Here is a 27,819-nt window from a genome sequence, read left to right on the forward strand (position 1 = left end):
GAGTGACTTTAAACATCTGAGCCTATTCCATCTAAGTAACAGAGCATGTGTTACTACTCTGCTTCCCTTAGAATATTATGGTCAAATAAGACATTTGACAGCATTTTATAAAGCCTCTGCAAAACCTAATTTATTATAAATTACAAAAACCATTATTTGAATATATCCCAAACCATTGCAGTAAGTTAAAGGATTCAAAAAACTGGCTTAGACCTGCACCTGTCACAAAAGCCCAAAGTAAACTCTTAAGATGATCTTTCCCACTCTGCATTCAAACCTGGCTTAGGGATAAGAGCACCTCACATTCAAAATCATTCATAAATAAATCTTTTAAAAAAAAAATCATTCACTAGCAATTGCATTCATTTGCTGAACCCCAGATTTCAGTCCCCAAAAATACTACTCTAGAAACTCTTCAGTTAGAATTCCACAGTGACAGATCATTTTAAATATAGCTTCCAGTCCTATCCTCCAAAACCACCTTCTTAACCATGTTAAAGTGAGTATCATTCTATACAAGTCAAACTATAGTCATATATCCCACATTTTCCCCCCAAATTATATGCCAACTCTTATTCAAATGTACTAGAGACATAATTAGCACAATGTAGATAAAAAGGCCTTTTTAAAAAACAAACAAAAAAAAAGCTTCAATGATTTGGAATGAACATATTTGTTTCTGGTTTTTGCAATTTTACTATCATAGTATTCCTAATTACAGGAAATCACAGTACAGGGAAGAAACCTCACATTAAAATATTTACTTCATTTTCTGTCAAGCTGATTATATTTATCATAGTAAATTATTTCTAACAAAGACATGTTTCTAAACAGATGCATCATTACTTGAAAGTAAATACCTCAATGTTAAGATAGCCATATTTCAGAAGAGTTCAACCATTTTATCCTCTCAAGACCACTCTGAGCTATAACCACCTGGTCTTAAAGCTACCTTACCTGCTGAAGGTGTTGCTCTTATTACTTCAACTCCTTCTGGGAGATCAAGAGGTTGGCTATACACTAGTTTAGAACTCAGAATAAGTTTACTAGCAGTTTGAAGATTGGCAATTGATGAAGAATGTGGCATGGGGCTCACGCTAGGTGAGGTTTCTGGAGAGGAGTCTACATTCTTCTGTCCAGGGACGGTAAGTAGACTCTCTGATGAAACACCTTCTGAAGCTTTAGCTTTGAAAATAAATTATGAAATTATGAAATGTACTACTATTATAACCATATACATGAGCTAGATTATTTTAAGAAACAGGGTTTCTTTGGAAATAAGTCCAATTTTTTGAATTTTGCTTGTTACCTTAATAAAGTTTTTTTAAATTTTACTCTTTTAGCATCACCAACTCCATTAACTGGGATACCATCAGGGAAGAATCACCAAATTTAAGGAATAAAATCTTGGGTGATCTAGTTCCATTTTCTTGTACTTTCAAAACATATCATGAGCTTGAGGAACTTGTTAACATGATTCCTGGTCTAACCACAGAGACTCTGTGCTTAATGTGTTTCTTTAACAGATGGATAATGAATCAAATTTTGAGAAATGAACTTAGAGAAAATGCAAAGAAGATACAAAAATACCAGTCTCTTAAGTATTGAAACAAGATGATTGCAAATGCATACAAAAAATAAAGGTTGAAAGAAATTTAAGATATTTTTAGTTGAAGTTGTAAGACATATTAACCTTGATCTTCCCAAGTATTTCCATTTTCGTCTTAAGCGTGGAGTGTAGATCTCTAAGCAGATTCACATATCTGTGTCTTTGCTACACATCAGGGATACTTTACATTAAATCTATTTCTATTTGTGTGTGTGTGCGCATGTGTGTGTGTCCCCATGAGAATATGCATTTATCAAGGGCAAGGATGATGTCCTAATGTTTTGTGCACCTCAAGAAGCACCAGAAAACAGAGATAATGACCAATCCCTGTTTGCTTCCGGTAGATGTTTAGTATGTCGAGCTATTTGAAAATGGGAGTCCATTCAATAAAAAAACATGAAAGCATTTTTGTAAAATGGAGTAAGTACAAATTTAAATCAGTAATCAGAAATCACAAGTACTATTATTGGCTCTGTCACTAACTAGGTATTTTCCCTAAGCCAGGTATTTCACCAATTCTGGCTATTTCCTCATCTGAAAATAAGGGTGATCTACATCATTTTTCTTCATGAAAGCCATGCAATTTTCTAATGTATAGCTTATGCTAACAAAGAAAATAAGAACATGGAAAACAGCAAAGGCTTAGAATCAGAAAGATCTGATTCTGAAACTTGGTTTGTGACAAACTAGATGGAGGACTTGGTCAAGTTACTTATCATTCCACCAGTTAAGGATAAAAATTAGTTCACATATATAACACATCTCTCTCAATATCAGGCACTTTAGAAGATACTCAACATATTCCTTCCCCATCTAAATTTAGGTCTAGCATTTCATCCTCTAGCAGAATCTTCAATGTACTGGTAAAGTCAAGTATTAGCTAAGAATGGCAATATACACTAAATCTGCTGCAAATGTTAGAGCCAAAAGACAAGTGCTTTCTGTCACGTTAAAGACAGCGTATCATTTGCTGCAAACTCTAGAAAGCAAGCAACTCTAGCCCTGTAATGGCAGTGGAAATTTCCCTCAAAAGCAGTGGGGACAGATAGCATCACATAATTTCTGTCCTATCACAAGGATCTGTTACTACTCCTATTAAACCCTTCAGACCATTCCTGGCTCTATATTCCACTCTCAAAAAAATCTATGTTCTCTGGTGAGCGAAGATTTTCATCCTGATGAGCTAGTTTTGGATCTTTCTACTCTTGCATTTCTTTCAAACAACACATAACACCAAGAATTAACTCCAAAGCCTTCAAAAGAACTTTTGGATTCCTGCTGCATCAAGATTAGGCTCCACTAGGTAACAGGTTCTATTGACAAATTTGGCTGTTCTCATACCAGGTCATGGCCCAGTCAGACCTGCTACTTACAGTTATGTGACAGTGATTACAAAGGGAACAAATAAGAGATATATTAGTTCATTGTATTAAATGTGTATAAAACTGGCCAAATTATAAAATCACCAGAAATAATAAATTCTTGGTGTGGGTCCTATGCAGAGATAGGCTCTGAGGTTCTGCAGTCTCTGGGATGAACCATATTCAAGTTTCGGAGAAAGATGGCACCAGAGGAGGTTCCTTCCTTCATTTGCAGGAGGATAATCTGAAAGTAGTCCAAAGGGTACCTGGACCCAAACGGTCCCATGCAAAAATTAGAGCACCTCTTGGACATCAGAGACCAGTACTGACCACGCCGGAAGACACAGTGAGAAGATTCAACTCCTTAACACAAAAGGGTGGAGAAAGCCTCCTAGACACTGTGGCTAGAGCAAGAACCTGCACTGTAAACCCTGAAGATATGCTCCCACATTTGCCTGGTGTCCCGGAAAGAGGAGTGCTGACTATTGGAAGTGCACCCTTACCTAAGGAGAAAAAGGCATGGAGGAGCTGGTGTCTGCCAGATGGGCAGGATTCCCAGTCAGAGGACAGGGTGCTACACTGCGCCCACCCTCCCCACAACCCTTAGGGACTAGTACTGATCCTGTCAACTACACAGGGTGTAGACTGCACAGGCATGTATCTGGAAACCCAGAGAGGAGGGTTATCAGTGATCTACAAACAAAAGCAGCCACCACACATCAGCTTTCACCAGTGACTGGACACCTCAGGCTCCTCTCTCAAGCAATGACTCAGCAGATACAAATCAGTTCTCCCCAACATACAAGCTACTGAAACAGACAAGGCAAGAAAGATTAAAAAAAAAAAAAAATCACACCTACAATGCCATCTGCAGGAAAAGTGGAAGTTCCATTTGTCAGGAGACTTGAAAAAAAAAAAATAGGAAATAGGAAAGCAACAAAATGTGCAGGCAGAAAAATACAATATAGGGCATCTTGAGTTCTCAAGGGAATATTTCACCACCAAGAACAAATCTCCAGAATCCAATTACAAAGACATAGAATATCCTCTCTTCCTATCAGGTACAGAGTTCAAATTGTCATGATAGAGAAATTCAAAGAAATGGAAGAAGACACAGAAAAATTAATGAAGACATACAAGAAAACTCAGAAAAACAAATTAATGCCCAAGAACAGATGGCAGTGTGCATTAACCAGCAGAAAATGACAATACTATTTCTAAAGGCAAAACTGATTTTTAGAGGCACAGTATCTAAAAGTCATAATAGGCATTCAACAAATATTAATAGAAAATAAATCTATCAAACTTTTATTTCTTCAGTATCTCTAATGTGCTGTTTTGACATATTTCATTAATGATGTACAATCATGTATTAAAAGTTTGGCATTCCATACTTCAATTCAGCAATTCAATTTACAGTTTATTGGATTCTCATGTTAAAGAATTAACCAACCTAAGTATATTCAGTAAAATAAATTTCACATGACCTGTGCATAAATTTGTGATATAGTTACTCACCTAAGCATGCCTGTACAGATTTAAGATGAAGGTGCCACATATGAAGAATAGAGTTATTATTGGTGTCCTTTTCAATTACTACTAGAAAGAACTTTTCTGAAAATGGTGGTGGACGATATCCTATTTTCAAAGGAAAAGGATATGTAAGTTAGTATTTTTCTAAAGGGTTAAAAGAAAAACACTTTTTAAAAATGTCAGTATGCAGGGCCCCCCTGGTGGCACAAGGGGTTAAGCACTGCACTATGAAGCAGTCTGCAGCCTCTGCAGCACGAGTTCGATCCTCGGCAGCCAGGGAGCTACCCACATGACGAAACAGACCTCTCCTGCTCGCCCGCTGCTCCCCTCAGCAGTGTATTTGTCAGTCTGCCTGTTCTGCTCCCCACTCTGTCTCCGGTGAATCCTCTCACCAACCCCGCCCCGCATCTCTGGCCTGTACCCCAGCTCTTATATGCACAAATAAATGTTAAAAAAAAAAAAACAACTCAGTATGTACACAAGTTGGGAGAAAGAGCTCAGTCTAGACATTTAGGGACAGTTTTATATAACTTTTGTGCCACACATTAAGTAGCTATCAAAGACAAACAGGGCTATGTCAGAAGTACACATAAGCGAGTATGAAGGGATATCTATGTGTCAAAATGGGACAACCTGAGCATCAAAAAATAAACAAGCAATCTGTTAAAATGCATTGATCAAAAAAAAAATTAACAATTTAAAAAAGCAAGAGTTCATAAAAATACCATAAAAAGGTACATAAGGAAAATAGTAAAGGAAGGACAAAAAGGAACAGGAGGAAGTAATGGAAGGAGAAGAAGAAGAATGAGAGACAGAGGGAGGAGCAAATGTGAGGGAGAAAGAGCACAACAGCACAAGACTAGGCAGCCCCATAGAATGTCCCCAAAGTAACTGGGTACTAACTCCTTAGTTGGAAAATTGGCAACTAAAAGGAAGAAAATATTTATCTTACTTTCCCTATATGAAGACAGCATTAAAAAATTATAAGATTTAGGGGTTAGGGCAGACTACAGCAGAGACTTCAGTTTTTATTTTAATGAAAATACATTATTTGCGGACATTACCTTCCCAATTGATAATTTCATTTTTCGTATACAAATATGAGATCAACACAAAACACCAAAATCTTTTCTTAAAAACAAAACCCGTAATAACAACTCATGAGCAATGAGCACAGTTAGAGCTCAAATGGTGGACCTGAACTACCAAGCCCCATTAAAAGGGACAATTTGGCGAATGACTCTATTCTTGCAAAAGGTATCTACAAGATGGCCGTGTAGCATCTTGTTCCTGAAAGACAGTATAATATCAAGAATAATGAGATTGTGTTCAAAGGATTCAGGACTAACTTGAAATGGCCCTCACTAACCTAATATAGGAAAATGTAAGTATTGAAACAGTAATGAGTATACAACAATCCATGAGTGATAGGATTACTTGTTTGTATGTATAGTTTCTTCATTAACAGTTTTTAAAAATAAGTTTACAATGATACGCAAAAGAAAGTCAAACAACAAAAATTCATCAATAGTCACTTGGACATAATTCTTCCCTCTAAATTGTCAATTAAAAAGAAATAACTAAACACTTACCCTGCCCTTCCTAAAAGTAACTGCATTTCAAAGTAGCCAAATAACTTCAATTGATACGGGGAAACTTTTCTTTTCTTTTTTTGATTTTTTTTTTTATAGAGGCATGTTTTATTTATTTGTTTGTTTGTTTGTTTGTTTGTTTATACATGCACTGGGTACAGTCAGAAGCGCGGGAGGGTGAGAGAATTCACCAGAGCCAGAGAGGGGAGCAGAGCAGGCAGAAGGACAGAAGCACACTGCTGAGGGGAGCAGCGGGCGGCAGGAGAGGTCTGCGCGCCATGTGGGACCCTCCTCCGGTGGCCGGGGAGCAGCTGGGGATCGAACCGATGCTGCAGAGGCTGCAGGCAGCCTCGCAACCCAGCGCTCAACCACTGTGCCACGGGGGAGGCCCTACAAATGCCTTTTCAGCTAATAAATAAATGAGAACTAAAAAATCAGAAATTATAATTTTGCAATTGAATTGATTAATGTAATATCAATAGAAGAAACCATGAAGTAAAAGATTAGGGAAGTTAACTTTGTAGCCACACCTGAATCTTCTAAATTTTTAGCATTATTAGAAATGAGATATCTTAAAACTATGTTCTTTATGAGGTGATACACGTATTACCTAAGAAATTGAAACTGGATGTAATTGAGTCTATAGAACAACCTGCACTTTACAAGAAAAAGTTTAAATGACATTATAGCTAACTAGTCTAAAATTCCTATAAAATACTGTTCTTTAAAACAAATTAGTTGTATGAAGAGTATAAAGGAGGATCACCTTTAAACTGATAGTAAAAAAACAAATGAGAGGCAATGGGTGAACTTTGTTTAGATACAGAGTCAAACAAATTAAACAACCCTGACATTTTTGAGACAATTGAAGTAAATATGGGCCAGCTATTACACAATTCTGAGGATTTTATCACTATAAAAATACAAATGTAAGAAAGTCACTTTTAGAAATGCATGTGGAAGTACACAGGAATGAAACAACATGGGAGCTAGATATACTTTAAAATAGTTCAGGGAAAAAGGAAAAGAAAAAAAAATAAGGTAAATATAAAGCAAATCTGACAGAACATTCAATCTAAATTAGGAGCACAGGAAGATTCACTTAACTTTTGTCTATAATTGGCATTTTTTTAATTAAAAGAGTAATTTTTAATTAAAATTTAGAAAGTACAAAATAAGGTGAGGGAAGGGAAGAAAAGAAATATACATATCAAGTCCTTTAAGAAAATGGCTGAAAAGTCAGGAAAAGCATCTGACATATTTTGCACAAAAAATAAAGGGAAACCAAGAAAGGTTCTGGGAAAATCTTCTGGCTTGATTTCTCAGTGAAATACAGATATATCAAAATAGGAAAATAAAAATGTTTTTAAAATACAAGTCTTTCAATTAAAAATACTACTATGAAGAAAAATACATTAATATATATGTAAGCAATGTTTTGTAGTAGTTTGACATGTATTTCCTATTAGAAAGAGCATGATAAATGATAACTGGGTTTGCTGGAAAGCATATAAAAAAAGTTAAATTCAGAAAAAGGTGAAATACTACAGAAAAACACATTTCAAATCTATAAAGCAGTACTGTTATGCTATAGTGACAGCAGAATAAAATTGAACAACAGAATAACATAAGAAAAATTTTTATAAGACACATGATAGGGGGAAAATTATTACTCTGAGGGATGAAAAGATGTTTGAGCAAAGTCTCACAGAAGACAGGAACTCATTCTGATATTCTATTAGAGAAAAGGAATTTGTCCATACAAATTCAGTATGTATTCTTTCCTTAAATGTCGAGACATAATTCTGTGATAAAATATGAATAATTAAATATGTCCATTTGGGTACTTATAATTTACAACCAAATAAGAAAGAATCTTGAAAATCTTGGTAAATCTAAGTTTCAATCAGAGAGAATAAATTCTTCAAGTAGATCATGTCTTTCTTACTTTCAAGCACGAAGTATTCTATCCAATGTTTTATGTTCAAATACAATGACTTACAAAGTTATAACTTCTAAAGGAAACCTATTATGCTAAAAATATTTAAACATCATGTGAGTTGCCCTTGAAAGGTCTTATGGAGAATTATTCTTTCACCAAAAAAAAAAAAAAAAAAGAAAGAAAGACTCTACTTCAGAGGGGAAATTGAGATGTTATCTTTATTTCACAGCATACCTGAGGTTCCTGGTTTACAACACCTTATCTTACATTCTATATTCATTAGTAATCTTTAGCAATTTATTGAAAACTATTTTAAACCTATACTAACATTATTTCCTTAAGACACCATAATAACTTAATATGAATCAAAATAATTTAATGGTGCAGTTGAACAATTAAAAATAACTCTTAAAACAAACTGGGCTTCATCAATAACAAACATCTTTGTTGCTAGTGAAACTGTCTTTCAAAATGTAATTTTCACCCATATGCCTTCTTCACCTACAAAAAAGCAATTTTGATATAACGGGTGATTTTGCCAAGCACAAGAGTGATAGCTTTTATATAGAAATCTACACTCTCAGAAAGTTAGGAGACTTTTTTTTAAGATTAAGGTATTAAACAAGATTAGTTTTTAAAATTGGGGCCTCCCTGGTGGCACAAGAGGTTAAGTCTCAGCACTATCAAGCTACTGCCAGCCACTGCAGCATGAATTCAATCCCCAACATCACCACCATCGTCATCATCATCATCACCACCACCATCACCCAACCCCCGCCCCGAGGGAGCTAACATACCTGGCTCAGCAGTAGATCTGCCTGTTCTGCTCCCCACTCTGTCTCTAGTGAATACACACACACACACACACACACCCTCTTTCTGTACCTCTGGCCTACTATAGTTCTTATATAAATGTAAATCTTTAAAAAATAAAATTACCTTGTGATGGCTGAAAAAATATTTCTGTTTCCTTTTTCTCCATATCCTCTTTATGTGGCTTGTAGCCTATAATGAAGTCTTCTTGAAACACATGAAGCAACTGTGTATTTGAGCCACACTACAAATGTAAAAAAAAAAAAAAATGAAGTTTTATCTTTATTCCCTATCTTCTGCCCACAATCTCCCCAATAACGTTAATGAAGAAAAAATAAAGCTCTCTAGAAGTTTCTGTTTTTTACTGACTGATTCATTAGAAAGGGAAAAAGCAACAGAAAAAAAGTCTTCAGAATGACTGGGCAGAGAAAAATTACTTTCAATGATGCTACATAGCAAAACTGAGGAACTCTAATAAAAACAAATCAACAAGTGTGCTCCTCAAAAACAAACTGTGAGAAATAAAGACCAAAAAATACCCAGTTCAATGATGTGCACTACTTTGAGCTCAAAAATATCAGGTCTCATGAGTGGATAAAAAAGCCTGATTAGGTAAGGTGCACAAGTCTCTGGCTCTGATTTTCTCTAATTTCACTTAATAAAATTTTAAAAAAGGAAAGAAAAGGCTAGACCAAACAAAATCTTATTATGAAAGTGTGTCAAGACAATCAGGTGACAATCCAGGAGATTTCAAGGAAGGGAAGTCTAGAAGGATAGGCATTAATGTTAATATAGTAGTATAAAAGGTCACTCTCCCCAGAGAAAAAGAGAAAGTGAGAGGAAAAGGTGATGATTTCATGGGTATTAAAAACATACAGGACAATGGGTGAAAACCTAGAATAAGTTTTAAAACTCTGTCATGGATAAAAAAGCCTAAGTCATTAATCAGTAGGTATAGTTACCAGCCCTTGTGTAAAAGATAGTCACAACTGTGAGGGGAAAAAATCTTGAGCAAGTATCAAGTGAAAAGCAGATGTTAGAGAGTGGACTATACTGACATCACAAAGTAAAGAGTAGAGAAAGAGCTAAAGTGGGGGATGAATTTAAGATGCTGCCATTAAAGATTAAGGTATCTATGGGAATGAATCTAATACACTCTTCACCCAAATCCCTATGGAGTAGAAAATGGATGTCATCGGTTTAAGATTTCCTAGGAAGCATTAGTAATTTGAGTCTAAAAGCCTTATTTCAAGGGCCTCCCTGGTGGCGCAAGGGGTTAAGACGTAACCACCTATGGGGCTATCCGCAGCCACTGCAGCATGAGTTCGATTCCCAGGCCTGCCAGGGAGCAGCCACATGGAGCAGCAGACCTCTCCTGACTCGAATGCTGCTCCCCTCAGCAATGTACTTCAGTCAATCTGCCTGTTCTGTTCCCCACTCTGTCTCTGGTGAATCCTCCCACCCCCCACACCTCTGGCCTGTGCCCCAGCTCTTAGATGCATAAAATAAAATAAATCTTTAAAAAAAAATAAAATAAAAGCCATATTTCTATTGCCAAGAGCTAATGAGGTAATTTCTCTACACTGGTGAAAATTACTACATTTTCCCCAAAAGGATATGTAAGGCGCCATAGAAAAATAATGATCTACCTAACTATATTTTTTTTTAGTACTTCATTTTCTTACTTGAAAATAGTGGTAACTTCCTCAGCAAAGAAACATTTTTTTATATTTGGAATGAATACACTAGTGCTATTATTGGACCATAAACATGATTCTGAACAAATATCCTGAGAGCTAGAATGGGATTTGCAAACTCCACATTGGAAGAAGGCTTCTCCTTTCCCAGGTTTCTTCAGGGAAGAACACTGACTACACAAAAGATCCATGATTAGAATGTAACTATATACTTTGATCCTAATTTCATCAGCATTTTAATGGACCTCATTAAAAATAGCTAACATTCACAAATGCACAACAAATACTCTGAAGTTGAAGTTGAAATGAGTAATAATATAAAAAGAGAAACCACAAATCAAGCCTTTATGTAGCTATACTGTCTTTTCCCTATGGCTCCCCTGACTGAATAAAATGATCTTTAAATAGGAAGTTAGGCTACAGATACAATTCAACTGGAGAAAAAAAAATTCCTAAATCATTAGATTTTCACTGAGAATCAAGATAAGCTGACTATATTTAATATCAAACCAGAAAATTACTCTGAGATTGACTATATGCATATAAAGCACTCTGGAATAAAGTACAGTAATATCAGCAATTCATAATATCTTTACTTGGTTGGTTATAGCATCGAGTTCAATAATGCATCCAGGTCGAGCAGTAGACTGTTGACTCACAATATTAAATACTTCTCCAATAAGTTTCTGTAAATAATAAAACACAAAATGTTAATGATCAACAATTTGTGGATCTGCAGTAAACATGATACAGCATCTCAGACATTAAAGCCTCCTCTAAATATTACTGACAATGGAAATCCATACGTTAAAAGAAACACTTCAACATTCTTATTCATTCACATTTTTAATGTTAATCAAACAGAAAAGTAGTGCTTGATAAGTAATATTTAACAGCAAGACATCTAGATTTTTCAACATGTCTCAAACCGTAGATTTAAGAAAGATTTAGTGAATGATCTGGTCTGTGGCCCAAGTGTATGGTTTATAGTGAAATGCCATTCAAGAGCACAATCCTGCCAGACTGAAGGGAAGGTAAGGGGCTGAGAAGAAATGAGATTTTCTCTGTTTCTTGGAATGAGATGCTTGAACTAACTCTCAAAATTCCCAAACCTTTCTGCTAAAAAAAAAAAAAAAAAAAGCGGTCTTCCTTTTGCCTCCTTCCAAATCAGTCTTTTACTGCATAAAAAAACCTTTCAGTAATTTCACCTGAGGTGTTACTGACAAAGAGATACCCTTTCTCCTCCACTACTTCTGCCTCCAGGCTAGGAAGGATTAGCTCCCATGTAACAGATTAAATACAAGGACAGCTCTGGGAAAACAGCATATAAGATCTGCCTAGTTTGTATGAACAGGATTCCAGAGAGCAAGTATGGGAACAGACTATAGGGTTATTAGATTAAGAACAAAATACATGATAATGTAGAGCTGAACTTACTGTTACGGGTACATTCACCCAAGAGCCAGAATTTTAAGTGCTAGTTCAGACACCTGGAAGTGGTGTCAATAATCTGCTGGGTCTGTTAATTGACATCTGAACTCAACTGTGGCCCATAGTTGGTGGTAAAATGCTGGAACTTCTCTAACACACCATGAAACACTGCTACTGAAAATGTGGTCAATGGACCATCACTAAATATAGCATCTGGAAGCTTTTCATAAATGTATGGACACTCAGGTTCCAAAGCTAATACATAAACATTTTAACAAACTCTCTGGATGATTCATGTGCACACTGAAGTTTTAACAATTACTGCTGTAATTTCACTTTTGGAAATTTGGTCTAATAAAATAGTCACATAACAAAGAGGCACTGCTGTAGATCAAGGATTCACAACCTCAGCTGCACACTGAGTCACCTAGAGAACTTTAGCAATCACTGATGCTTAGGTTCCAAAGCAGAGATTGATTTATTGGCATGGGGTGCGATCTGATCATCAGGCTTTTCTCAAGGACCTCAGATGCTTCTAATACGGAGCCAAAGCCAAATTGCCCTCTGCAGGAACAGATCCCTAATCCACCTGAGGATTTGTCTTCTCTGCTCACGAGTCTCCAGCCAGCACTAAAACTGACAGATTTACCAAATGTCTCACTCAACACTCGAGGATCGCACTCAACCTCACCTAAAACCAAGGAACTCATTTACTGGAGAGATGGGATGAGATTTAGGATGGAGTGAAGTACTTACCCTGGAAGCAAAATTTAAAGGGGTGACAAGAAATTCAATGATCAATGATATTTTTAAAAAATCAAAAATATTCAAAATCTCAAAATTTTAAATGCAGAATCCAATAGTTTTCATGAGTCAGACTGAAGCCTAAGGCAAAAGTAAAATCACACAGACATGTTTTTATGTATGTTAATGGCTATTTTTTCCCATAAGGTTAAAGCTTAATAACTAAAAAGCAGAAATACAAAATTAACAATATTATTTTCAGTTTAAATGTTTTTATATGAAAAATAGAGTTAATTCTAATTTTATTTTCCTGGCTTTAATAGAAGCAAAGTGTAGGGTAAGGAAAAAAAAAATCAGGCTTTTCTGCCAACCCGCCATTAGGATAGATGAGGGAACCCTGTGATCCTGAATGCATGCCTGATGGCGGGCACCTGAAGTGGGTACACCTGTGCTAAGACTGCTTTTTAAGGGCGGTGTCACGGGGAAGCCAGTAGAAGCCAAAAGAGAAGAAGCCCAAAGCAGAAGCAGAGAATTCCAGAGAGCCCAGATAGAGTGAAGATTTGCTGGGGGCTGGGAGGACTGCCAGCCTCCCGGCCCCCCAGCACCCCTGCCTGCCACATACCTGCTGAACCCCAATAAAAACCTGCAAAACCACTGAGGACTCTGACTCCTCCTTTACCCAGTCTGCTGGATCAGAAAACCTGCCCCATGTCCAGTCCTGCCCCTTACACAAAGTTAGTAATAATATTTTTAAGTGACAATCTTAAATATTTTTTATTGAACTTCAGCTTACTGATACTTCTTTTGCAGGATGAAATTATAACTGGTTTTTGTTGTGTGTGTTTTTTTTAAGTTCTCAGGTTAATTTCCAAATCTGGGTAAGATTGTACTAAGCAAAATTTTTTAATCAGTTTAGAGGATCCACAAACAATGCTGCTTTCAAATTACAAATTATTGGCATTGTATGCCACTTAAAACTATTCCAGATGAAATATTTGAGTCAAGTCAGTAGCTGCTTTTTGTAAACCACATTTATCCATAGAATTTAACTTTGCTCCAGTTAAAAATTCAAAATCTAAAGCACTTCAGTTCATTTTTCATATCTCCATTTTGAATGTGAAGTTAAACTGCTGTAATAGTAAGAATCATCATCTCCCCAACTCTCAGCACCTGTGAATATGTTAACTTACATGGCAAGAGAGGTTTTGCAGATGTGATTAAAGATCTTGAAATCGGGAGATTATTTTGGGGGTAGTAGGCCCAATATAGTCACAAAGGTCCTTATGAAAAAGAGGAAGTATAGTTAGATTCAAAGAAAAGAGATGTCACACAATGAAAGCAGAAGCCAGAGAAAAGAGATTTCAAAATGCTGCTAGCTTCAAAAAGGAGTGAGAGACCATAAGTGAGGTAGGGCGCCTCTCTAGAAGCTGAAAAGACAAGAAAAATAGATATTCCCTGTAGGGTAAGGAAAAATATCAGGCTTTTCTGCCCTCCCGCCATCAGGATAGATGAGGGAACCCTGTGATCCTGAATGCATGCCTGATGGCGGCACCTGAAGTGGGTACACCTGCGCTAAGACTGCTTTTTAAGGGCGGCATCACAGGGACGCTAATAGAAGCCAAGAAGCCGAAAGAGAAGAAGCCCAAAGCAGAAGCAGAGAACACCAGAGAGCCCAGATAGAGTGAAGATTTGCTGGGGGCTGGGAGGACTGCCAGCCTCCCGGCCCCCCAGCACCCCTGCCTGCCACATACCCGCTGAACCCCAATAAAAACCTGCAAAACCACTGAGGACTCTGACTCCTCCATTACCCGGTCTGCATGGGATCAGAGAACCTGCTCAGTGGTCCAGTCCTGCCCTTACATTCCCGCAGAGGGAATATGGTGCTACCAGTACTTTGGTTTTAGAACTTCTGAGTGCTCTGAGTGTTGTTTTGAGTCACTGTAGGGTAAGGTAAAAAAGTACCAGGCTTTTCTACCCTCCCGCCATTAACATTAATGATGGATCCCTGCGGTCCTACGTGCATGCTTGATCGTGGGCACCTGGAGTAGGGCGTGGCATGCATGGTGGGCACACCTGGGCTGACAGACTGGGCTTATAAGGGCAGTGTCACAGTAGAACAAAAGAGCCAAAAGAACAAGAGCAAAAGAGGCAGAGGCCACGAGAGAAGGCTGGAGAGCCCAGAAAGAGTGAAGATTTGCTGGGGGCTAGGAGGCCTGCCAGCCTCCTGGCCCCTCCGGCACGCTGTGTACCCGGTAAAATCCCAATAAAAGCCTGAAAAGCCACCGAGGGCTATTAGGACTCCTTTACCCATCTGCTTGGGTAATAGAGAACCTGCTCTGTGCCCTTCCTGCCACTAACAGTCACCAAATCTGTGGTAATTTATTAAAAGAGTAGAAAACTAATACAGATGTTCATAATCTCCTTCCTTTTGGATATGTACTTTTGAAAGTTATAATTAATATCACATTGGGCCTCACTGGTGGTGCAGCGGGTTGAGTACAGCACTGTGAAGCTGTCCACAGCCACTGCAGTATGGGTTTGATTCCCAGCTGGCCAGGGAGCTACCCACATGGCGCAGCAGACCTCGCCTGTCTCACCTGCTGTTCCCCTCAGCAGTGTATTTCAGTCGATCTGCCTGTTCTGCTCCCCACTCTGTCTCTGGTGAATCCTTTCAACCCCTGCACCTCTGGCCTGTACCCCAGCTCTTGTATGCATAAATAAATAAATCTTAAAAAAAAATCACATTTAGTAATTCACATTTTTTAATTTCTTTTTTTCATTTACTTTCATATTCAGGAAGTATATTCATATCTCTTGCTAAAGTTTTGTATTTATCAAATATATCTTCAAACTTACTTTGCTTCATTAATTACAACTGAACTCTCAACTAAAAATTAGATAAGCAAAAAAGTAAATTTTGATATTAAGAGGGTTTATTTTCATTAAAATAAAATTATAATAAATTCTTTTCTTGGAATAAATACAAATATTTAAGTTTAAAATTATTTGAGAATGTCAACAGACTTATTTTCAATACTTTTCACCTACTTTAATATTCTGGGGGGAAATTACCCATTTGAAAAAATGCAGAAACATGTTATAAGGCATTCATTCTTCCTTTTGCTTCCATTATGCCTCATCATGCACTGATGGATGCTGTATTTATTTAAAATTTTGGCAATTTGTTCCTTCTAATTTCTTGCATTTATCTTAATTAAAACATTACTTACCTTTATTACTAGTTTTGGGCATTCCCTTAAGGTATTTACTCAAGATGAGTGCCCCATTTACCCTAATTCCAGACCATGGAACTTACTTGGGCTTCCTAAGTTGCTCTTCAGCTGGAAGCAGTTGCCTCAACAGAATAGTAAAATGTTTACTCAAGATAGGGCACCAGCTGGGAGCTAATACCCTATATGGCTGGGGTGCTGTCCTCCATGCTGCAGTATGTATATCTTAAACTAAAGATCAGAAAGATGGCATTTTTTCATACTCAAGTCTGAACTAAAGGAGAGAGGCAGGAGTAACCCTCTCCCTATTACACCTAAGAATCCCATCTATAGAATTTTTCATTCCTGCCCCCTACAACCTTGGGTTCAACATGTCTGAGCATTAGTTGTCAAGAAACAAATGTTACCATCAAGGAAGACTCTAAGAGTTCCACTATAGTGGAAGCTGAAACTGACGGCTATTTTGAACTCATGGTATTTGACAAATACGCAGAAAAAGGTGACTGGTCAGGGTGATTAATCCTTGTTTCTTACTACAAAATCAGTCAAAGAAAGGCTGTGTCTGGAACCAAATAAATATCAGGCACTCCCATAACCTATTTAAAAAAAAGTTGATGGAAAATGGTAAAGAATAGCCCTCAAAATGACTTGAATTTGCAGGAATGTTTGGATTACTATGCTGTATTTAAAAAGAAAAAAAAAAAAGCATTGAAGGTGCTGACCAAAGTGTAAGGGAATGTAGGACTTGGTGATGGGAGGAGGCAGCTAGGATTAACCAGTTTAAGTTTTGTGACTATCTGTAAAAGCGGGGGCTATGACAACTTTCCTTTTATGTTAAACAAAAAATCAGGAAATTTTCCTGCTTTGACAAATGATGGAGTAACAACTATAATTTTGGTTCCAACTGAGATTATTTAATTGGCATCATTACACAATGATACAGTGCCAAATGGGAATCTGTTCCGCCTATGCTGGAGATAAAAATTCGTCCATCTATGCAAAGAACAATTAGGGGGCACAAAAAGTGGATTTTGCTAGTTATTCTTTATTTGCATCTCAACCACTCTCTACCTTCATCTGCCTTATACTTTGAAGGCAGGATCCTCCCCTAGAATTTTCAGAAGAGCATACCCCTGCCAACATCTTTATTTCAGATAAAAAAAAAAATACACACACACACACAAAGAGGGCTGCAATCTATGTGAAACAAAACCTAAAATAAATATAACTGAAAGGAGAAGTGGACCTATTCACACTCACAGTTGGAGACTTAAATGCCCTTCTCACAATCAGAGAAATGACCAGAAAATTAACAAAAATCTAGAACTCAACACCACCGACAATCAAAACAGGATCCAACTGACAAATTATATAAAACACCCCACACAACAAAAGAATACACATTATTTTCAAGTATCATAGAATTTATATTAAGACAGACCATAAAACAAACTTTAATAAATTTAAGAGGATTAAAATAATCTCCACCACAATGAAATTAAGTTAGAAATTAGTAACAGAATGAAAATAGGCAAATCTCTAAATACTTGGAAATAAAATACACTTCTCAACAACTCATGAGTCTAACAGAAATTCTTAAGAAAATTTTAAAAATATAGTGAAAAAATATATTAAAATGAAAATGAAAATGCCAACTTATCAATATGCCAAAACAGTGCTGAAAGGGAAATTTATAGCACTAAATGCATACATCAGAAAATGAGAAAAGATTCAAATCAATAATCTAAGATCCTATCTCACAAAATCTGGAAAAGGAACAACCTAAGGGAAAAGATAATAAATATCAAGTCAGAAATTACTCAAAATGAAAACAAAACCAAAGAATCCAATGAAACAGAGCTGTTTTTTTTAAAAGACCAATTAAAAAAAATCACCACAATCCCTCAACATTCATTAAAAAATAATAATAAAAGAGCAATAAAACTAGACTTCTAGCAAGACTGAAAGGAAAATGAGGGAAGACACGAAATACCAGTATTAGAAATGAAGTAGCGAGTACAGTGTCCAGAGGTAAAGGAAAAGATAAGCTCATTAACAGGGGCTGATGGTTTAATGTTACTAAAGATCCAGAGAATAATGAACTTCCTAATTCCTACTTTGTTTCTGGTCTTGTATTTCAAGAATTTGGCTTGCAAATGTAGAACAAACCAGTATTCATCATTTCTAAAAATAAATACTACTTTATTTAAAAAAATTGACTTAATATTGGTTTGTAAAATTATATGTTTCAGGCATACAGCATTATATTTTGACATCTGTACATAATAGTATTACTCTATAAATTAAAAAAAATTAATGAAAATGAAAAGGTTTGAAAAAAGTACACTGGTAAGGGGAATTAGAAGACCAAAAGTACACTGGTAAGGGGAATTCTAAAACTATGTCTGACTGCTCTAAATGAAATTATATTTTCTGGAAAATAATGCCCAGCTTATTGAAATTTTGTAAATGAAATCAATAAACCAGAGAATGTTTTCTGAGAAATCATGGGAAATGTCATAGGCAAATGTTAGTTTTCAAAAAAGGAAACCAACATGTCTTTAAGTTAGAGTTTGCACAAAATAGGTACAATTTATTATACTTCTGTACTACTTAATACAAAGTTTTAGCTCTCCAGAGATTTCAGAGTACATGCATTCAATCAACTACACATTAATATAATCATCTCATACAAATCTGACTTCCTTTTCTGACTCAGAAGATTTGACAGATTATGTTTTATTTCAGCAAAGTACACAACAAGCTGCCTTATGAAAATCCTTGGGTCAAGGTGATAAAATATTACAGACAATAAAAATTCAGAAAGATTTCAAATGGTTACTGGTAGTATCTTTCTTCCCTCTTGTCCTATTTTAACATTTTAGTAATTGACTTAAATGAAGATGCAGAAACAACATTCATCAAACAGACCAGTCCTATGAGTCAGAAAGCAATAACAAAAAAAAAAAAAAAAAAGAATCTCAATTCAAAAAGATAGTGAAAAGTTGTATGTTAAACACAGTAAAATGAAATATAATAGGAAATATAGGCCTACATTTGGTCCCCAAATGCAAATGCACACATACAAAATGACTGATGGCAAAAAAAAAAAAAAAAGTCTTTGGATATTTGTCAGTTCAATATAGAAAGTGGTGTGACTGCCAAAACATCACAGTAGCATCTACTGAGGCCACAAACCTACGATTTTAGTGACCCGATGATGCCCAGAGTATGAATAGCATCTTAAGAATGCTATGATGCAATGAAACTTAAGAAAGCAATGATGATCAAATGTAAAACAGAAATTTATAGGCCACAAAACTGCTATGTCTAGTGATCCAACAATGCCCAGAGAATGAACAAACTGAAACCTAAGAAAGCAATGATGGTCAAATGTACAACAGAAATTTATAGGCAGGAGATTTAGCCTAAGCAAAAACAGTTCAAGAGTTACAAAATAGCTGTCTTCAAACATCTGAGGTGCTCTCTTGTGCAAGGAATCTGGGACTTACTTTACATGGAACTAGGGCCAATAAGTAAAACTTAAGGAATACAAATTTAATTTCAATATAATAGGCAAATGTGAAAACAGAATGAATAGGCTTTAGACTTGAGTATCCCTCCTTGTTTGCCAGATGACAAATTGGCAGGAATGTGACAGAGGGGAATAAAGGCATCAGATGGCTGGTTAGACTAGGTGACCTTTAAAGTATCTTCCAACTCTGTAATTTTAAGATGCTATTTTTCTAGACTTTCTCTAGCCAAACCAACCAATTTTATCACTGTTTCTGAACAAATCTTATTTATACATTTACTTTCCTATGTCCACACTTATTTTCAGGCCATTTTCTCACTGAGGCAAAGACAAAGGATTGTCGTCTAAATCTTATTAATTCATCAAGAACAAACATTGTTTTTGAAGACTGCTAAACCTATCCTAATCTGATCTCTCTCTCCTCTGAATTATGAAATCCTTCTAGTGCCATCTGTTTGGCAATTAATTACATACCACCCTCAGACACCTCTTAAAATGTCTTAAATTGTTATTTAACCTTTTCTTAATAATTTCTATGACTAAGTTAAAAGCTCCTTAAATGCAGACACTGAAACTTACACTCTGTATCTGCTATACATCTAGAAGCACAGAGAAAACATTAAAAAATCTTTGATTTTTAATACTGGAAACATTTTTATTAGGACATTTGTTTTATAGAAAGGCATGTTTCGTAGATAAGTGGAAATTTCACTACTCAAATCTGCATATAAACTCATATCTGAATTCCAGTTCAGATAACTACCAGAATGTGATAATTGCCTCCCACTGATGTATCTTCATTCTAACCACAGAAATTTTTTAAACGGTGACTCAACCTGAGAAAGTATGAATTTTCCAACTTGAACAGAGAACTTGAAGATTCCTAAAAATTTTGTTCGGGCAAAGAAAGATTAACCAAACCAGAGAATGTGAAGAATAACAGTATTTTAGGGAAAAAAATATATATACACACATATATATACACATACATATGTACATACATATCTATACATGTAATGCATATGTATACATATTTATACTGAAATTTTGATTCATGTACCCTGGAAACAAAGACAAGTTTGTCACATAGAGTCTTCACTATAAACACCAATTAACAACTAAAGGCACTAGACAAAGTAAAAAGCGAATTCCTTATCACCTTCGATACCCCAATAAAGATTCGTAAATACTTACTGAAGATTCTGGATCTGAAAGCTCATCTAATAATTTTCGTGCATCTACCACAGCTTGATAGAGTCTCAAATTTTTGCCATCAGAAGCAACAAAGCAAGCACTTGCAGAATTGCAGTATGTTCCTGAAAAACAAATACTTTGAATTATAACAGTTTATTTTATTATTGGCTGAAGTATGAGAAACAAATATTCATACTTTTAGGTAAAACTATGGTCCAGAATCACAATTAAACAGATGTAATCAATGAATATTAAATATATTCAATAGAAGCAAGATATTTGAAAATAGAAAATATAAATAAGGGAAAATAGTAAAAAAAAGTTTTTACAAATTCTCAACATAAGGATGGTACCACATTCTGAATAGTCATTAAAAATACTCCTAATACATATATACAATACATACTACTAATAGTAACATTTATAACCATTTTCGTGGTTTTTAAAGTTTGTATTAACTTCACAACTAAAAGGAACACTTACCAAGACAATAACTGGGAATAAGAGTTGGAAGCCAGGCAACATTCGAGAAGGCTGAAGTATGCAAAGAGTTAATTCGAGCCAATTCTGATACTCCTCCAGTGTATGACAAAGGCCCTATTGGGTCTACACGCCACAGAATAAGTTCACTGTAGATTGCATTTGGGTCATGAAATGTACGTGTTGCAGCATTTCTTAGAGGTTGCTTCGAGGAACCTTTTTGATGTCTCCCGGGATCCATTAATCTACTTAGTTTATTGTCTGAGTCCCACTGACAATCTGATTCAGGAGTCAACAGAGCATTATGATGAGATGATGTCAACAAAAGTGGTAAAACTGAATGACATGCTAGATCATTGAGGTGAAATCGATGACCGCAATATCTAAATTTGTGAGATACAGTTAGAACAGTGGTAAAAGCAGATTTATCAGCAAAGGTGACTGCCCACTGATTTAAAGAACCATCTATGTGTTTTGAGACCATCATTACTGTAGGAGCTAAAATGTTCATATTTGTACTGTGTGATCTAGAGTGTGGTTCTGATCCATGAGGACTGCCTACAGCCATCATCTCTTGATTTAACAGTGTGTGGTGAGTATCCTTCATTGCATTTATACAAGCATACATCATGATATTTTTACTAAGAGAGCTTGCATCACCAGATGGAAATGCCACAGGAATCCTAGAAGAAAAAGAAACCTGAAAGACACAAACATATGATTCAGTGTAAGTAGTTCACCTCGTCTCAGAAAATGTTCCAAAAATACTTTCATTTTCAAAATGCCAAATCTGTTTCCTAGCAAAAAATATCACTTTGAATCTCTTTGTGGTCTAATGCCGCACATCTATTTATATAATACTATATCTTACTTATGGCATAAAAGGCAAAAAAAAAAGTTTCAAGTGCCTTGCGTGCACATCTAAATGACCACAACCACAAACCTAAATAAAATTCGGAACAATAACAGGCAATGGTAGCTAGATTTAGTTGATATAACTGAGGGAAGGAAGTATTATCCTGAGTCATATTTTTTGGGCTGTTTTTTGGGTTTTATTCAAAATAATGTGAATTTGAAAAAAAATTATTCAAATATTCAGTATTTCATTTCAAAGTCAATTTCATTTTGCTTTGAATCAGGTTTGCAAAATTTGTGGTCATTATTTCCCCTCTATTAGCAAGAATAAGTACTCTTTACAGTTACTTATCAAAACCAAAATCTTTAATTCTGAAAACCTGCCAAATTGGCAGAGCATCTATTTCTTTTTTATTCCCAAATAATTGTATTAATTGCTTCAACAGTCATATATACCTGGACTTGTCTAAATATTCCAGGATTATATTCATCCAAATACTTTACGTGCCACACTAAAAAGGTACCATCTACAGGATGTATAGTAAAAAGCATGTCAGGATTCTTATTCCATTCAGTAAGCAGCATTTCAATCTTGCGATCAAGTAAGACTGTAGGCAGTGGCATAGATATACTAGGTCGTGAATAGGCTTTAGGACTTCCATCTCTTTCTCCATCTTCATGTTCTGATGATCCTGTACCTGCCTCAGATTCTCTATCCAAGGATAAATCTGCATCAGAAAATAAACTTATCAATACATACTAATTTACCAGTATATACTACTAGTAAATGCATTTACATATCAGACTATAAATAGGATATTATCTTTAGAAACTGTAAATCCCTTTTTCAATTTATAATCAAGAATAACAAAGAGTGAAATAATTTTCTGGTCTGAACCAGAAATTACTGTATTTCTTACTTACAATCAAAATTTCACTCAGTTATCATTACTACCATTAGAAAAATCTGTTCCCCCCAAAAAGATACAGTTTCCAAGGTAGTAAAACAGAGCAAACATATAGAGTTACATGGTAGATAGTCCATAGTAGAATGTCAGTAATATTTGTGGAATGAATAGAAAAATAGGATGGATTACAAACTAAATGTGGTACCACAAAAAAAAAGAAAAATCTAAACACAAAATACTAACCGTGATCTAGTTTCATATGTAAACCCCTCTCTCTTTCCTCCTGTGAATATTCCTCATCTTCTCTCTCTACATAATCACTTTCATGATCCACTTGCTTTTCAGAAAGTTTTCGTAACTGCTGCATAAATATTTCAGTAGATGATGTGAAATGGAATTCCTTGTTGTTTAACCAATGAACTACAAAGCCCCCGTTTCCTTCATCAATGTTAAACACAGTGCCAACTAAGGCATTTGGAATATCTGTGAAAACAAAAGAGGTAAGATTTCAGTATGAATTTTTAATGTCCTAAAAAATATCACAAATGTGTGCAAAGACTAATTTCACAATTACAGAGAAAAGGCACTAAACAAGTCAACATAACTCTAGCAAGATTTGTAAAATTTTAACTGGATTTAATGCTAAGTGTAAATATTAAAAAATAATGGCATAGACTTACATGGAATTAAATTACTGTCTTTAAAGCTAAATACACCAAATGAAGTAGTATTCATTGAATTTCGGCATGAAGACAGGGAAATAGCAAGATAAAATTGAAAAGCAACTATAAAAAACGTTTTTGAGAAAAATGAAAAAACATAAATATGAACTGGGTATTAGAGATTCTGGAATTTTTTAAATTTTCTTTGATACAATAATGCTATTATGATTATATGAGAGAATTTTCTTATTCTTAGGAAATACTTGCTCAAGAATGTAAAGGTGGGTGTGCCATAGGATGTGCTATGTACTTTGAAAGATTAAGAAAAATGCATGAGAAACACATGTCACAGACATACATATATCCACCCAAATACTTTCAAACGTGTATATATAAAGTGAAAAAATGTGGTAAAATTTTAACAACTATTGAATCAAAATAGAGAATGTAACAGTGTTTAGAATCAAAAATAGAGGATATAACAATTTAGTACATTATTTTTCCGAGTTGAATATTCAAGTATTTGAAACCCCTAAAATGTTAGGAGAAACTTATGCCACAAAAGAACACAGAAGGCAGGCAAACTTGAAAGTATGACATTTCTCACTTAGGGTACTATAATTTACAGTATAGATTAATTCATGTAATATTGTACAACTCATAAAACTCAGTATCCTTAGTCTCAACAATGTTATAAATAACTCATTTATCAGAAGGCAAAAGTGAAAATGGCATTGGGCTCTGCATAAACTGGTGAAAATCTAAAGATAAAGTGCACAGGATAGTCTAATAGTGTTCTATTAATAAACTTGAATGTTAAAGGGACAAGTTGTTCTCTTTATCCAATTCCTGGAAAACAGTTCTGGTTTTCTGATAAAAAATTAAACATATCATATAAAACAGGATTTGCAAATTAAACATTCTAGTTTAATATGACAAGACACTTTATGACAACTGAGAAATCAAGGGAATGTGTGACCTGAGTTCCAAAGATAAACATTAAAGTTAATGGTTGCACCATATGACCCAGCAATTCCACTCCTAGGGATCTACCCAAAGGACACAAAAACACTGATTCAAAAGAACACCTGTACACCTATGTTTATTGCAGCACTATTTACAACAGGTAAAACCTGGAAACAACCCAAATGCCCAAAAACAGATGACTGGATCAACACGATGTGGTATATATACACAATGGAATACCATTCAGCAATCAAAAAAGATAAAATTCATGCCATTCACAGCAACGTAGATGGAGCTAGAAGGAATTATGCTCAGTGAAATAAGTCAGAAGGAAAAAGAAAAATATCGGATGGTTTCACTTATAGCAGGAATATAGGGGAACCAAATAAGACATCAGTGTAAAAAAATAATAACAATACAAAACACAACAAAGCAAAACCGGACAATTATAAATCAGAGACATCCTGCAGGGGAGGAGGCGGGAAAGTCCCACTTTTCTCTTTAATTATCTTTTTTGGCATATTTATAAGAAGTAAAACTTTACTTTCTTTTTACCTGTGGCAGGATTGATGCTCGCTGCAATATGAAAATGACACAGTGCATTTGCATGATGGGAAATGTGTCTTTGAACTTCATGTGTTGCTGTCTGGTCAGGCATTAATTCAGTGTGAGTTACAAGAACAGAAGACCTCCTTTGTCCTTTTCTTAAATTTTTCAAATGGTGTATTGTCTGAAATACACAAATATTTACTAAATCCAACTCTGGAAATCAAAGTATTTTATGATTTTTCTCTCTGTAAAACTTCACCATTTTAAAAAGAAATGTTCGTAATTACAGTAGGATAATGATGATCACATTCTCCGTAGTTCTTGCAAATTTTATTGTTCAAGGCAAAAAGTATTCACTCAAAAATACTTACTAATTTTACCTACAGAAATCGGCATTAAGATTAAGAGTCTACAGTTTTGTCTTTTTGGGATATCCCAGTACTAGATGGAATTATAAATAGTGCCCAATCAGACAGCATCAAAGCAGGTCTACATTATATAAAACTTTTGAAGACAGTAACTTTAACCGATCAACCCCAAGTAGTATTTCTGCTTGCTGAAAAAGCAAAGCCATTTTGGTATATGTACATTGAACTGTACATATAAATATATAATGTAAAATTACATTAATAATTAGTAATGTATGAAGATGTTTATAACACATTAACTTCAAATACCAAGTTTTAAAATACTATTGCATAATAGGATTTCAATGTTGGAAACTAAGAAAAATGCACAAACACACATTACTGGAAAAGGTGATAATAAATCACTTTTTTAAACAAGTCTAATTTAAGAATAAGTACATATTCTGTGTGTAATAAAAAGAATATTAGTAATCTAGATTCACTATAATAAATTTCTGATCTCATTTTATTTGCTAATCATAACAGACAACTGTTTACATATACTATAAATAATTTAACTTCTAGAAAGCACTTTCACTTTACATATAAATTATTTCGGAAAAATTATCTCACTTTCAAAATAGTACACCATGGAATTAAAGCAGTTACAATTATTCATTTGTGTTTAATACTTTAACAACATCTTTATTCTTAAGGATCAAAATAATCATTTTTAAAGGAACAATAAAAATAAAATTTAACCCTCCAAGAAAAAGCAAAGTATTTTTAATTACAACTAATTTCAAGAACCTTTACATGTTTTCTAATCAAAGCTGCTTCTATATATTTTCACATTTGACACGCAAAGTGAAAGTATTAAAATGATAGTGTTCACCTACAATAATGTCTGAGATCATTTGTATTTGGTTTTTAAGAGATAAAATTAGAAGTCTTACAAGCATGAAATAAGGGAATTCTTTGCTATTAATTTCATCATTACATGTACCATGTGCACTATATGCATTTGAACTTATGATGTCCCAACAAACTCATATATCTTCAAAAGTAATTTACCATCTTAACTAATATAGTACCTCAAGAGCATGCTGTATTCTGTCTTTGTGTCTTCCAGCATGAGCAAGGCCGCTGGCAATGCTGGAAGTGGTAGTTTCACAAATCTGCTCACCCAATAGACAGTCTTCTGGTAATAAAGTCTCTGCCCAGAGCCGACAGACACCATCGTGGCATGAAGTTAACAACACATTACAGACAGAACCTCTAATGACAAGGAGAAATAGACTACCATGAACATCAAAGCCATGAATTAATTAAAGGCTACTAATATTTGTTCTTCCACATAAGGATGACTAGTATAAAAGTATGATCAATGTGAAGTTATTTTTCCAGTAATGTAATGAATTTCCACTATTTCACACTCTCAGCAAACCCCATTTGTTACTTGCTCTTACCTGCAAAGCAGTTACCATAAAATAGGAACAACCTACCTGTTCCTCACCTTAATTCATTAAAATCATTCCTTAAACATTTAAGCTAGATGATATAGTATGCTTCCAACTACTTTAGAAATCACACTGTATGGAGAAAGAGTAATCTATCATAAGGCCTGAGATCACATATAGTAATATTGTGATCATCATAAAAACTAGGACATGGTCTTGACAAAGGAAACAAATTAATGTCAAATTATATATGGAAACTAGACTGGAGAAAAATTGATATCTTCTAAACAAAATAAAGAAAATTTAATCATTACAAACACAAAATGACCACAATAAATCATTAAATGTAATCAAACCAAGTGTCTTTATGGTATTAGTTACATCATTTTGCATCACCCTTCCTATAAACTGAAAGAGTTCCCAGTAGGTAAACAAATTTTTGTAATAAAACTGTAATAAAACTATAATAAAACTATAATAAAACTGTAATAAAACTATACATCAATTCCCATTAAATTAAGCAAATATGTCACAGAATCAAGCAGCTGAAGCCTAATATGAAAGAACAAAAAATCATTTACCCTTTCAATGTTTTCACAGACTTTCAGTCAAAAGTAAAATGTTTTGTAAATGTTTTCTACAGATGTAATATCTTAGGTAGATCAACTGTATCCCCAAATGCATAAATTCCCCATACTGTCACTTACTGAGCAGCTCTACAATGCGCGCTATATTCCCCATCAGATGTAAACAGTTCTTGATGCATTTATTTTTTTAATTTTTTTAAAAAATTTATTTATTTATACAAGAACTGGGGTACAGGCCAGATGTGCAGGAGGGTGAGAGGATTCACCAGAGGCAGAGCGGAGTACAGAACAGGCAGACTGACTGAAATACACTGCTGAGGGGAG

The 27,819-nt window shown here is 35.0% G+C and overlaps 1 protein-coding gene across 4 annotated transcripts in view; it reads right to left on the reverse strand.

Moving 5' to 3' along the window:
* Positions 1 to 27,819, reverse strand: part of DMXL2 (Dmx like 2) — a 119,946-nt gene that overhangs the window by 45,757 nt on the left and 46,370 nt on the right. For all 4 annotated transcript variants that reach the window (XR_008554255.1, XM_037502484.2, XM_037502483.2 and 1 more), the window contains exons 8-17: positions 26,543 to 26,726; positions 25,108 to 25,282; positions 23,168 to 23,407; positions 22,473 to 22,744; positions 21,165 to 21,861; positions 20,682 to 20,803; positions 11,144 to 11,233; positions 8,977 to 9,094; positions 4,489 to 4,608; positions 958 to 1,185 (exon numbers count right to left, since the gene is read on the reverse strand). Coding sequence is in view for 3 of the 4 variants with exons in the window: in XM_037502484.2 (XP_037358381.1) it covers positions 958 to 1,185; positions 4,489 to 4,608; positions 8,977 to 9,094; positions 11,144 to 11,233; positions 20,682 to 20,803; positions 21,165 to 21,861; positions 22,473 to 22,744; positions 23,168 to 23,407; positions 25,108 to 25,282; positions 26,543 to 26,726 (2,246 nt within the window). In the remaining variant the exon portion in view is untranslated. The remainder of the gene's footprint in view (positions 1 to 957; positions 1,186 to 4,488; positions 4,609 to 8,976; positions 9,095 to 11,143; positions 11,234 to 20,681; positions 20,804 to 21,164; positions 21,862 to 22,472; positions 22,745 to 23,167; positions 23,408 to 25,107; positions 25,283 to 26,542; positions 26,727 to 27,819) is intronic.

Source organism: Talpa occidentalis, unplaced genomic scaffold (genome assembly GCF_014898055.3).
Source record: "Talpa occidentalis isolate TD23 unplaced genomic scaffold, MPIMG_talOcc4v2.1 talOcc4.11, whole genome shotgun sequence".
Lineage (NCBI taxonomy): Eukaryota > Metazoa > Chordata > Mammalia > Eulipotyphla > Talpidae > Talpa > Talpa occidentalis.